This window comes from Emydura macquarii, unplaced genomic scaffold (genome assembly GCF_026122565.2).
Source record: "Emydura macquarii macquarii isolate MOO-44397 ecotype Brisbane River unplaced genomic scaffold, CSIRO-AGI_Emac_v2 contig_1045, whole genome shotgun sequence".
In the NCBI taxonomy this organism is placed as follows: domain Eukaryota; kingdom Metazoa; phylum Chordata; order Testudines; family Chelidae; genus Emydura; species Emydura macquarii.
The window spans coordinates 6,767,195-6,781,698 of record NW_027131182.1 but is presented as its reverse complement, the minus strand read 5'-3'; the positions used below and the strand labels follow the sequence as shown (position 1 = coordinate 6,781,698).

The 14,504-nt window shown below is 39.4% G+C and overlaps 1 protein-coding gene across 4 annotated transcripts in view; it reads right to left on the bottom strand.

Moving 5' to 3' along the window:
- DCC (DCC netrin 1 receptor) overlaps positions 1 to 14,504 on the bottom strand; it is a 653,315-nt gene that overhangs the window by 392,705 nt on the left and 246,106 nt on the right. For all 4 annotated transcript variants that reach the window (XM_067545413.1, XM_067545412.1, XM_067545415.1 and 1 more), the window contains one exon: positions 1,385 to 1,669. In XM_067545413.1, coding sequence (XP_067401514.1) covers positions 1,385 to 1,669 — 285 coding nt within the window. The remainder of the gene's footprint in view (positions 1 to 1,384; positions 1,670 to 14,504) is intronic.

The following is a 14,504-nucleotide window of genomic DNA, read 5'->3' as shown; positions in this document are numbered from 1 at the left end:
CTGTCTTGTAAGGGAGACAGCATTCTGCCCACAGAACTGGCTCAACAACATGCTCATGGAGAGAGGGAAGGAGGGTACGCAGTCCTCTCCTTTTGCCTCTGACATCTCTCAGCCTAGCTCTCTCCCTGAAGCCTTCAGGACACCAGCCACTGCCAAGGCCTGAGAAGAGAAAGCAGAGCTGATGGTACAATCTCCCTAAAAAGCAAAATTATTGAGCAGAATTGTTTATCTAAGAATTTGAAATGAAGTTTGGAATTTCCCTGTGAAAAGCTCTGCACCTGCGAGGGCTGGCTGAGCCGCCGACCACTGGGGAAGCAGGAAAAACTGTAGAAGGAGCTTCAGGGACATGGGGCATTACCTTGCTGCCAGCAACTGATGGGTCTGGTTCTGCCACCAAACTGCAAGCAGTCTGTAATGGATCAGTTGGATTTAGGAGCTATAATCCCAGTCTGTCCCATAGGTTTTGCCCTGTCATCAGAATTTAAGATACAGAGGAAGTTTGAATCTCATGAATCTCATTGACTCTGCCCATCAAAACAATGGTTCCCAGAGCCATCTACCACTCCCCAAAAGGGAGAATAAACAGAACTCTGCAAGCCATGCCAATAAAAAGAGATCCACACATGGACAGATCCTTTCTAATAGGTCAGGGGTGAAATCCCGGCTCTGCTGAACTCAATGGGAAAACTCCAAGTGATTTCAATGGGGCCTGGATTTCACCCCAGCAGTTCAAGAGACCTGCACTGTGCCCTTTGGCTTAACTAGAAGTCACACATGCCCATGACCATCCATCAGGAGGGAGTTTCCCAGCCTATTCTAAAAATATTATGATTAATGTCCTTGTAGAATTTCACAGGTGTTTGCCTACAGACACACAGGACTAGAAGGCAAGGTGTTTCTGCATGGAATCACACTGCAGAGCAATCTTCTGCTGCTCAATTATATTCTCGATAATATTTATAGAAAATAAAGAAACGAGACAGTTGGAAAAATATTGTAGTGATTGTAAACCTGGCAGGCCAAAAGGTACATAGAACAAGATGTAGATACAGAAATACATAGGGATATAGATACAGGAACATAAACCTTTAACTAAAATTGCATCAGCTCTCAAACCATGGTCTATGGAAATTTGGCTAGCCACATGATACTAGCTACTCACCTTTGCATCCAGATGCTTTTAAAAGTCTCCAGGCTCTTCAACATAAAGAACTTAGCCTATAGAAACAACTGGAAAGAAAGCTTAACTGCTCCCATTAGGAACGACAAGGTAGGTAAGGCAATATATTTTACTGGACCAATTGCTGTTGGTGAAAGACAAGTTTTTGAGCTACATATAACTAGGGCAGCATATAAGGACAATGTAAAAGCATATGGTTCTTACCTGCCAAAATTCTGACTTCTGCTTCATTTCCAGTTCTTGAACTAGCAGGATTTTTTGCAAGGCATCTGTAGATCCCACTGTCTCCTGCTTGAATTCTGCTAATCTGTAAAGCTCCAGAGGGCAAGACAGCCACTCGGGTGTCACTAGGGCTCAGGATTAGGTCCTCTTGGTTTTTTTGCCAGTGTACCATTGGCATAGGCTCTCCAACTACTTCACACTTTAACAAAACTGTATCTCCTGCAAAAGCTGTGACAGATTCTGTCTGGGAAAGAAACCTCAATGGCCCTGCAAGCACAAGGAAAAGAAACAATGATATAGTCACTCAAAATATAAATTGCATGCTGTTTTTTTGTTGATCTGGATTTGGTTAGTCATCCAATATGAAAAATAACTGATGTTCAGACAAGTACTCCGAGGCTTCTGTGATTGCGGAGTGACTATCAGTATGCCAATAATGAGTGTAATTTAAAAAAGAAAGTAAAAGATGTGTTATTGACATAAGACAGTAACAAATAGCAACCTGTTACTTACGAACGACTTCAGGAATAACTTTATCAAAGTACAAACACAGTGTTATACAATACAAACTATTCAGAACAGGCTGAAATTCAAAGAAAGAGGCACTGAAATTAGGTAGGATTAAGAAATTTGTTATTTTCACATCTTTCCACCTAATGGAATCTTTCTTCCATGCTGCATATCAAACTGTCTGACTCACATGTCCTCTGAAAGGATACTATTCATTGTATTGAAACAAGGGAAGTCTATATCCTTGATATTATAGCGGGAGGCTGGTAGCACTCCTATATTAAGGCTACCTCCCACTTTCCATTAAGAAGGATTCTTGCAACCTATTTTTTGAGAAGTTCTAATACCTCCATTGTTTGCAGTAGGTCCTTGAAATTCAGTATGGCCCAGGCCCTTGAGCTAGAGATGAGTCTTTTGCCAGTGTTATGAAACTCCATTTAGTTTTGGCTAAGATATAGACTTATAGACTGTAAAAAAACAAACAAACATCTCCCATCTTATTTCCTTCTCCTGAGGAATGCAAATGAAAGAAAGATTCAGGTATCAGCAATGGCAGCAGCACTGGGAACATATGGGAGCTGTCAGAGCTGACCCACTCCCTAGACCACACACATGGCACCAGTAGCTCATTCCACCCCTCCTGGGATAACTGCAGTCTCTTGACAGCAGCTACTATAGTTAGTCTTATATCTCAAGTAGTAGCACTGTATGCTGCAGTAAGGAAGGTTCAGGGTTCACATTCTGATGATGTATGATGGAGGGTGATTACAAATGTAAATACTATAAATTGCTTTTTCTTTTCCTTAAAAAGACATTACCTACAAAAATGTTTGTTAAAAACAAAAACAAAAAAAAACAAAAACCTTTTTTAAGTAGCAAAGTCAAGCACTTGAAAATTAGGAAGTGCCAGATTTATGGTTACCAATGCAACATTAACTCTGTCCCCTTTAATTATAGGGTAAAACAATTTATCCCCTTCCCCCAAGAACACCTGCCTCATTCAAGACACAGGATGCCAAACCCAAAAGGCCAGACTTGTGAAAGGTCAAGCAGATAGAAGCTCCAAGATTTGAACCTGGCCTGACTGAGTCATAGATGATGCCCCGTTTATAAGCCTCTGTGGTGATGTTATCAATGGTAACAGAAAAACGGGAAGGAGAGGAAATCTTGGGAGGAAGATCAAGAGTTCAGTTGCCAGGTAACATCAGAGAAACAGGCTGAAGTTAAGATTTGGATGGCGGAAGAAAAGTCTTTAGCAGAGAGGTAGATTTGTGAATCATTGGTATGATGAGGGTATTTGAAGCCATCCAGATGGATAAGAGCATTTAGAAATAAAATGTAGAGAGAGAAGGGCAGGTGGACAAGAACAGAGCCTTTGGAGATGTCTACTGACAAAGGAAGGGTTTGAAGACAAGGACTCACCGAAAGAGATACTGAAAGCAAATTATAGGGGTAGGGAAAGAACAGTAAGAGGCAAGAGCCTCAAAACTCAATGGAATGCAATATTTCAAAATGTAGGGAGTGGTCACTGTCATCAGAGGCCACCAAGAGTTTGAGGAAAAAAGAGAATAAAGGCCCGGGCATTTTGGCCAGTAAAGAGTCAGTCAAAATGTCATTGAGTAGGGAGGGCAAAAACTAGTATGGTCTAATAGATGAGTTGCTAAAGTGAGATTCAGGAGATCTGAGTTCAGTTTCTGGCTCAGCCATGTTTCCTGTGTGATTGTGGTCAACTCACTTAATCTACCCTTTTTCTCAGCTCATCACCTGAGATATAATACTTTCCTTCCTTCCAGGGGTTTGGGGAGGGGGGTTGTGAGGATAAAATCCATCAATGATTTAAGGTGCTCAGACATTATGGTAGCAAGAATGATATATTATTATTATTTCCATAATGCCTAGGAACCCACCCCGGTCATGGACTACGATCCCATCATCCTAGGTGCTGTAGAAATACACATATATTATACACACACTTAGACAGTCAAGGGTGGATTTGGAGGAGAAGAACTCATGTCTCCTTTATCTCAGTAATGAATGTTAATGACATTAACTGATACCTGTGAAAAAGTTCTTGTATGTAAAAGAAGTCATACTACACATGGTCCTATAGGTTTGATATTTTGTAATGATAATTATCACAGTTAATACATATTTTAAGAACATCTTGCTCTGAAAAGAGAACCACTAAACTCTACACGGTAGTCTGTAATTCCACACAACAGGTGAACCGCCATGAACTTCCATCCTCTCCAGAAAAAGCAAAATTTCAAATGAAGCTGCTGGCACAGACACAGGATGTAACAGCTTTTCCCACACAGCAAAGCTGACATAAATTTGAAAAGCAAAAGCATTAAACACTTTCTGTTTTAGCTTTGTTTTAAATAAAAAATTAAAGTTAAAAGCAACATGAGTGTAGACGGAAAGCTGTTAAAAGCCACAGCTACATCTGTATCAGCAGAAAAGAAGGTTCACCATAGCATTAGGGAGCAAAACAAATGAAACAAAAACCCCTGTGCATCAAGATACAATATTACAAGACTTTTGTCACAAACAGCTGGTTGTCCTCAAGAGACCTTGTAGCAATCCCAAGAGCTGCCATTTTAGGCAAATAAAATAAATACAAGACCAAGGCTGATTCTCATTATCACTTAGACTGGGCCACCTTAAGTAGTAACTCCAGAACTCCTTAAGAATTTTAGGCATAGTACAAAAGCCTCCAAGTGTCACAAATTCATTTATTGTAGGAAAGGGGGAACAGACTTTACTTAACCTGGAATGCTAGCGGCACATGCACCTACCTTTCCCCAGCCTCCACACAAACCCCTTTATGGATTCTGTGGGTGAATCCAGACCTAGAAGTTTGGGAAGGGATTAGAGAGAAAGGAGGGTCAGAGGTCTTTCTTCCAAGCCCATACGGCAAAGCAGTGCAAATGTCTGCAGACTTTACACTCTGTGCTGTGAAAAAAGCCCTTCCAAACAAGAGTGTACTAGGGATAGTGGTGGTAGTGACTGAGAGAGATGTGCCTATGTCAGTGGTGAATTTGGCTCTATTGTATATAACACACATTATTGCAACACATGGAAAAGATGGGGAAAGACATTATGGTTAGTATTTTCAAGTGATTTAAAAGCACAAGACTTAGTGACCTTCAATGGGACTTATTCTCCTAAACTACATAGGTGCTTTTGAAATTCTACCCTGTATACAGCAACAAATTGGTGCAGCGTGGCATAACTTTATCAGTAAAAGATTGGATGCTCATGTTACTTATGCGAGGCAAAGCCACAAGTTATGCAGTCATCCCAAAGAACCAGTACTTGACACAACCATACATTCTATATATTCCACATCTGTTACAGAAAAAGTATTTTAGCCATGTTTTAGAGAGTTTAAAAACATTATTCGGCCTTTTAATCTCACCATCTGTAAGGTCAGGTACCTTAATTCTTCTCAGATCAAGTATGCAGAACACAGAGGGAACCATAAAAAAAAAGTTTCAAAACAACCTACCATAGATTTTATATAAATAAAAATGCCACAGTTTTAAGTTCTGCTCCTGGGACTTCACAGGGGTAGAAGCATGTGTTGTTCCATTGGAAAGCAGGGACTTTCCCTTTTCCAGTGGTTATGTACAAAGCTCCTGTTTATAGCTCTCCAGGATCCCAACATAGCAGACCCCAGTGCTGTCACTGGTCCAGGACTATGTATTGCCTGGTGAAGGCCTCAAGCCTGTTTAGTTTTTAATGGGGAAATTCCACAACACTAATAGGTTTGGGGTTTTTTTTAAGGTAGTTCTTTTGAAGCTGCTCAGAAGCCTAGAATGTTGTAAACTGGCTCAGGGGAGGGACTAATGAGTAGCTACTGAGACAGTCAAAACATTTATCACATGGTCAGCAATTTATCAGGATTTTTTTCTCACCACATCTATGGTATTTTAAATATTAGTAGGCACACAAAATCCTCATTATTGTATGGACATCTGGCTATACTCTAAGAGTCTGTAGTTGATTCCCCCTTCATTGCTATACTAATTTTAAGGTAACCATAGAAATAAGCCACTTGATGGATGGCATGAACCTTAACTGTGGCTTTGCCTGTCCTTCACCCACTGTCTCAGATCACTACACACAGACCTGCTTTTAAATTCTAATCTGAAAATGGCACACAAGTCTGATTTGCCCTGCAGCCAGGTTGGCAGCCTATCAGGATCCCCATCTTTCCCTACAGAATGTCTAATTATTAAGTAATTAAAGTTCATTTAATAAAAAGGCTTATCATTTGGGTGACAGACCTTGGGGTTTGGAGCATGATTAGCTATTAAATATTCAGCAATTTAGTAACACTCCCTACAATCCCCTGAAGGACAGCTGCTTTAAGTGCTTTGTTTGTTTCAAATTAATGTCTGCAAGGTTACATAATATCAAGGCAAGATCTTTTTTCTCCCCCCCTCCCTCACTTTCAATTCACAGAATAGCTGAAGGACAGGGAACCGAGGTAATGAAAAGGAACTCTACGCTTCTGTTAGGTTCAGGCAGCACCAAAGAGAAAAAGCAGCAGTGAATCTGGAAAAAGAAAATCTTCCATAAACCTCTCCTTAATTAGCTCTCCCTTATTTTTGTTTTCATTTTGTTTTTTTCACTCTTTCCTGTCCCATATTTTTCATCTTATTTTATCTTCATTAGAAAAACTCTCCATACAAGCTGAGCCAAGGGGTCAATAGTAAAGAAAGGGAGAAAAAAGTATCAGCATGTATTCCGTGTTCATGGATTTCAGCTATACTAGTTTGGGCTATGATATTAAATAAATCTCACACACTAACCTGTGTCAGGACTGGACAGTATTTGTACAAGGACCTTAAAGGACAATTCACGTTGATGTCCATAAGTGGAACTCTCCATATTGAGACTGTGCTGAATCAGAGTGACAGAATAGCATTGGGTGGTACTGAACTACTGAAGACGCTGTCTTTTTAGGAGAGATGTAAAATTGAGGTTTTGGTCATCTATGGTCATCTCAGAACCAATTTCATGGTTCCCCCTCCACCAACCATAGGTGTTTTTGGCTCAGACACTCAAAGTAAGGCCCTAATTCTCCTTAGGGCAATTTCTTTCTGTCCAACTAAAATACCCCTTTCATCTCTGCCGTTTCAAAGGACTACAAGATTCCTCTTTCCTTTCTCTTCTACTTGGTTGCGAAGTATTGCTGTGCACCATTAAACAATGGATGTGTTTCTTGTAGAAAGTTGCTGCATTTTAGTGGTTGGTGAAGGGAAGGGGGGCCCTATATTCTTTGGTGGAATTCTAGCTTGAGGTTAATAAGTGAAAACATTTGATGGAGTGGCACTTCAGTTTGCTGAGGCAGTATGCAGAAGAAATGTTAGAACAGAACCTGTATTTTAGCATATGGTTAAATAAAGTTAATTTTGTGCTAAGGTTAATTTGTAATAATATTGTCCAAATGGTTCCTTTCTTTTTACAAACCCCATCTTGGGAAATTGAAGGCAGTAAACCATGGTAGAGGTAATAACACTAATGAAAAGCTTCTGGTAAAGCTATATAATTTAGATTTCTGATTTAGGAGAACCTACTGGGAGAAAATTGACATTAATGACATACATTTAAAAATGGAAAGCCAACCAGAGAATATGCCTCAACCACTACAATAGAGCGATTCTGAGTCCATTTTGTCAAGCTATTTAGAAAGATTCACCAAGCTTTTAAGTTGTTCAACATAATGCATCTTAATAAGATAAGATATTTTATGCATATGAAATTACACCTAAAAACTTAAGCACTTATAGTTTTCAAAGAAGAAAACTTGACCAGGAAGTGACAAAGGTCAATGAATGGGAAAAACAGAAGGTGCCAGACTAAGACATAAAAACAGAAAATGGAAAGTGAGGGTACATCTACACCGCAGACTAAGGTGTAGTTTTAGCGCAGATGGACACACCCATGAACCCTGGGAATGTACTTGGGCTGCTAGCCCATACTGAAACCCATGCCACTGTGCCTTCACTATTATTGTTAAACATGCTAACTAGATTAAAAATAGTACAGCTGTGCCTACCGGCTACAATTATGCCTTAATTTCTGGTGCAAATGTACCATGAGTGTCTCAGGAGCAAGCTGGCTAGGGGACAGGGCAGACAAGGAAGCTGTTGAAGCACTCATCTCTGCTCTGTTTAAAACTACACTCCCAGGGGAGGAAAAGTTCAAGCTTTTGCTTAATGACGTTCAAAGCCTTTCATTCGGACAGGTTCCTGATGTTTCAAGTAATATGTTTTGAAAGCCCCCTGAAGCAGCCCTGAAAGCTTTCTAAAAACCAGGTGTGCAAAATTTAAAGCAGAGGAGATATGATTCTTCGACTAGTTCCACAACCTCACTTACCACCTAGTCACTTTTATTTCTATCGTATTCTATTCAGGTCCTTATATCGCACCCATCACCATGCTATTTAGGGTATCAGGGAATATCTTTCCAGCTTCTCAGCCAGGTGAATCCTAATTCCTCAGCCATATTTACAAAACCAAACCCGCTACATTAATAAAGAGGGTGGGTAGGTGGGTGGGGAATTTCCTAGAGTTAAGATTGTTTAAGTATGTTTCCACGTATTAGAACTAAACACACATTGAAGTCACAAGGTAAGATACCTTTTTAAACTCAACAATTCTCCACTCCCAAGCCTGAGCATCTATACCAGCAGACTGAAACCCTCTCCAACATGCATTCCATGTGGCATATTATCACGCTGAATGCACACATGCAAGAGCTTCAAATCACACTGCTGCACACAGCCTTATCTCCCTTGTTAATGAGTTCTATAACACAGGGCTATACACATGAAGCAGTGAACATGCATATTCTCAGTAATATTTGACTGTTTTTCTTTAATAATGTGTGCTGCTAGTTAATCCAATTCTTGAATGTCAAAATGTAAATAGAAAGTAGAAGATTGATTTCGTATGGAAAATGTCTAATTTTCAAAAATAAAACTTTACATTTTCTCCTCTGAAGTTATGATATATAGATAAGTTTCCTTGTACTGCCCTGTCTGTCTGGATCTACCTATTGTCTCTTGTCTCATACTTAGTTTGTAAGCCCTTTGTGGCAGGTACTGTATTTTTTGTGTATGTTTGTACAGTATCTAGGAAACTGAGATCATGGTCCATGATGGGGAAATAATAATTTATCAGATAAAACTGGAATTTTGTTGTTACCTTATTCATATGTATCATTGGAAGTTCATAACTACTGTTGCACATGAAGTGTGATTCTTAGGTCTTTTGATGTGTAGTTGTGAGTGTAACAGAATTGCTAAATTGAGAGTGAGTTCATTAGAGAGGCTATGACGACAATAGTGGGTTAATACTGGGAGATGAACCTTTTGCTGGATGTGAATGTTGACTTCAAGAATAGAGCTGTGCAAATAACTGTCTGCCAAACTGAAGAGTCAAAGTCGTGAAATATTTTGGTCAACCCACATCTGCATTTTTCAGTGAAAAAAGTACTGGCCAAAAAATTCCTCCCAGCGCATAATTCCCTTGCTTTTTGGTGGAGTTGTGTGGAATGACACGTGACCAAACTTAACTCTAAGTTAACAGTGTTGTTCGCAAGGGAATCACAACTTAAACATAAAGATAAATCAAAGCCAAAAGAATAACCATGGTCTACTAGCCCAACACAGGCCTAGCAAGACTGCAGATGCTTGCTGTATAGCAAGCTGACTTATACGACCAAATTTTGAAAGTGATCATAAAAATAGTCTCAATTTTTGCATGTGCAATCAAATGTATGTGGCAATTTCAAGCAGTTACACATCTAGCTACCTGATTTGTGGGCAAAGTCAAGTAATCAGATCTCTAAATTTAGCATTTGCCTTCACAATTAATTGTGCCTGCAAAAATGAAAAACCATTAAAAATATTCTCAACTAAAATGAAAAACAACTGACAAAAAGTGAAGAGATATTGAGAGGGGAGGAGAATCCTTGTATATAAATTCCTAAAAGTTCTATGCTTCACCAATCCTTTTTCTCCCCTGCCCTATATCTGTGCAGCTCTCAGAAAGTTTCCTAGGGCTGGATTAACTTAGTTTGGGCCCTTATTTTCAAGGCATTCAATGGTCTGGACCCAACGTATCTAAAAGAACACCTAAAACACTAATGACAAGAGCTGGGATCAACAGCTTTGCTCTTATGGCACAATGGAACTCTCTGAAATAAGGGAAAAGCTCATCTGTGTAGGAGACAGACCTTTCTCAGGGGCTGGTCCCAGACGATGGAACTAACTTCCATAAGGACCATCACAAACCTTACGCCTGCCAGTCCAAATGCAAAGCTTCTTCAATTTTGAGTTCTAACATAAAAACATAGCTGTTTGTACATAAAAAAATCAAAATGCTACATACGTTGCCCACACAATTCTCTCCCTGGGGAGAGAATGAGAGAAAGAACAAACCACACATGAGAGATCAGTCATGTCACTTAATTTACTCTGGAAGGCACTCAGACACTATAATGAGAGCTGTATAAGAACCTACATAGTGCAGAATAGAAAAGCATTCTCACCCCCAGTAGAGGAAATGGACCGACTATTGTTTTATAATGTTTCCTTGGCTGACACAATGTCAGGCATCTTAGGAAGACCCCAGCTACTGCTTTACATTAGTTTTACCAGAACTTATTTTTCCATGAGCCTCATTGTTATTTTTAGCAGTTGGGCTGAGCGGTACCTATGACTCCACTGCTAGGAAAAGGGAAATCTTCAGAATTCTGAAGTGGCTATTAAGTGGCTATTATGGCTATTAAGTGGCTTATCACAGAAGGCCACCTCTATAGCTGGCTTCTAACAGTAAGCAGTCAAAGAGACTACTATAGGTAGATAGGGGCCTAGAGGCCTGAACTCAGAAGTCAGACTGTAACAAGGTGGCAGACTCCAAGCCCATACATCTTAAGTGACTTGCCCATGGTATCACACACAGTTTGTGGCAGAACAGGGAATAAACTTGGATTTCCCCAAGACCATCTTTTCTCTTCACATAAAATAGATGGGACTGTCTTTTGGGTGCTGAGGAAATCCTTACAGAAACTTTACAGATGGAAAGAAAGCTTAGGCTCATGTTGCTTTGTTACTTTTCAATTATGGATATAAAATGAAAAAGAAAACATGGAAGGAGATAGGTTTGGACTCTAATTCAGGTATATGCACTCTAGTGAGAATGGGGTGGGCATTCCATTAATTCACACAAACCTGTGTGGGAAGTTACTATTTAGCAACAAACCTTGGATCTTTCTGCCTATGGATGCCAATTACTTTCAGTCAATTTTTTTTTCATTTTTAAAAAACATTTTAACAGATAACCTTTATGTTCATTATTCACACAACTAAAAGTCTCCTTTTATTATGCTATTCTGATATTCTATTAGCTAGTGGCTCTTTGCTTTGCTATCCCAGAGCTAGTAATATTGCTTTCTGCCAAAAGAGCAAAAGAAGCTTAAATGTTTCCAACCAGATTCATCCCGCCCCCGAAAAAAAACCTCCCCCCCCAAAAACATATTTGGACTCATTTCAGAGGAATCAAACTGTTTTCAATCCATTCATCTGAGGGTAAAGTGAGATTTCATTTCTGCAATGTGCATTTACCAATCTATTACTGTATTAGGAGTCTATTACTGCATGGCTGCTATAGTGCCACTAAATCTTTTTTCAGTAGAATTTCACCTTGGAGGGTGTCAAAATGCCATAAGGTTTCCATGTTTTATAGTTTAAAACTATATGATGCATCTCTACAGTTATATTTCATGTAAAACATTATAGAAAAAGATTTTGCATTTTCTTATCAACAATACACTAACTACTGCTCTACATGCCTGGGGTTGCATTAAAAAAGTTTTCTTGCATATCATAGTTTATTTTTACTAGAATTAGTCTCAATAATGTTTGATATTGCTTTTTATAAAGTGAAAACAATGTGCCAGATACTTTACAGACAAATACCATGTAAAGATGAGAGGTGACATTTCCTAAAGCGTGTAAGTGAATTAGGAGCCTACATTCCCATGACCTTCAGTGTGGCTTAGGCTTCTAAATCCCTTAGCTGTTTTAGGAAATTGTATCTCAGGTTCTTTCCCTAGAGAAGTTATAATCTAAGGCTCTGATCAAATTGTGATTATTCACAGGTGCAAAGTTAACCACCTGCATAAATACTTGCAGGATCTAGGCTTAAACCAGTCAATGCAAAACAAATGGGGTGGGATAGAAACCAAGAACTGTGTGCTCAGATTGTACTGTTTAACATATTTCTTCTTAGTTCTACAACTTTGTCCTCTTATTTGGGTGTGGGAAGGTATTAATAGGTTGGATTCTTTGCTGGTGTAAACTGATGTGATTCCATTGCAGTCAGTAGTTGATTTATACCAGCTGACAATCTCGCCTGATGTATCTAGTTAGTTAAGGCTCCTCTATAGAGAGAGCCAAGATGAACATTTCTCAGGCAGCATAGGATAGAAACAGAATGATAGAACTAAATGTATTGCTTAAGGAGGGACTAGGAGAAGGAGAGGGTGGATGTGTGGTTCCTAGGGCTACATAGAAAGATGCCATCAGAGAAACATCATGCTGGCATATCTTGCACTCCTTTCCAGAATGGGGGCATTGCAAAGTTCCGCTTCAGTATAGCAATCCTCCACTGTCTTAGGGCCCATTAAGGAGCCTAAGCCAGTGGTGCAACTTAAAGTTGCTTGGCAACAGTGAGGCTGAGTCATGGCTGGTCCTAGTCAGGGAGCCAGAACCAGCCTCCTGACATGTCCAACCTGGCACAGGAAACCATCTAGCCCATTACTCTAGTGACCAGTGAAAATAGATTCTATTTTTCCAGCTAGATACTTAAACTGCAAGAGAATGTTCTGAGAGTCAGATGTCTTTATGGGCAGTTTCACTTTATCTTAGTGAGTTTTGCTTTCTGATTCAATGCACTAGCATAAAGCTGTTGTGTCTGAGTTTCCAAGTCTCTGGGGAGGTATTCAAAATAAAACACAAGAACACAAAAACTCAAAAGCAGTTTTGATTTAACTATTTAAATGCAATCCCTGAATATGTTTATATCATATATTTCTGCAACTTAATAACTAGGTTTAAATCCCACCTATCTCAAAAAGTCAGAGATTGCTCAAATCCAGGGCTTTGTTTTAGTCTAGAAGAAATAGATAGATTACATGAAGTTCTGATCCAGATCTCAATTCCGCTGAAGTTTGTTCAGGTCTGTGGGGTCTGATTTGGTTTAACATGAGTTGGTAATGTCTCTAAATGAAGAAAAAGCTCAACTGAATGTGCAAAATGATGTAGTTTTTCATATATACCAATAGTTCCACCTGGGCTTGAATCACTGAGTGCAGTTACCTGTCATTCACACTAGCTGAACTATTAATTTTCAGTGACAATACACTTGTGGAAATACTACCCCTTTTTTTTTTATCCACTGCTTTGTCCATGCTTACACAGAAATCAGAGGGTGCAAATCTCTTTATCTTTCCTGTCAACACTCGTTGTCAAGGTGCTAATGGCTTTCAGCCAGTTTTTCAATGAAGCACTGGAATGGGTTACCTATGGAGGTGATGGAATCTCAATCCTTAGAGGTTTTTAAGGTGCGGCTTGACAAAGTCCTGGCTGGGATGATTTAGTTGGGGTTGGTCCTGCTTTGAGCAGGGGGTTGGACTAGATGACCACCTGAGGTCCCTTCCAACCCTAATCTTCTATGATAGAGATATAATGGTGTAGGCTTCCAGCTAATCACTAATGAAACCATTTAAATTGCTTCTGAAATAAGAAGTAAGCAAGAAAAAGTAACAGGTCTTTTACTGCTGTAGGATCCAGAAGGAACCATATTTCAAAATCTCTAAATTAAAACAATAAAAATGGAGTCTTTGTCATTTCCATGCAATGCATTAGGAGTCCACCGGTAATAAAAAATGTAGCTTATTAAATTCAAAACTAAGCTGTTTGGAGCAGGACCTTGTTTTCATATATGTTTGTACAGTGACTAGCACAATGGAGTGGGATTTCTCAGTGTTATTACAAAATGATTAATACATATATTTATGTTTCCCCAAATATTTAGTTTCTCAGTCACACTGATGAAACCTTTGGAGAAATTAAATTCCTTTGGCAAGTCCATAAAAGTTCTTTCCCAGATCACTGACATCTTGACTTCAGCTTGAGTTGAATTGCTCACAATTGTCTGCCATTAGGATGCCTGAGAGATTCATTGAGCAATGCTTATGGAAATCCCTAATTCTCTGTTACGGAAACAGTGTTATGTTAGACAGTGATATCATGCTCTGGAGAAAGAGATGGTGTATAATGTGACATGCCATGGCCTCTGAGGATGAGCAATTGCTCCTAGACCATTATAATTGTATTCTGCTGCACAGGAGACCTACAGCATTTCCACAGGGTGGCTGCTGCCAAAAATGAAACCCTGTTGAAGCAAGTGCTCAAAGCTCAGGCAACCCACTACCCAAATGAATTCTTCATTGTGAGACAGTCGTTGTTTGCTGGGGTAACGAAGATCAGTGTGATTTATAAAACTGAAAT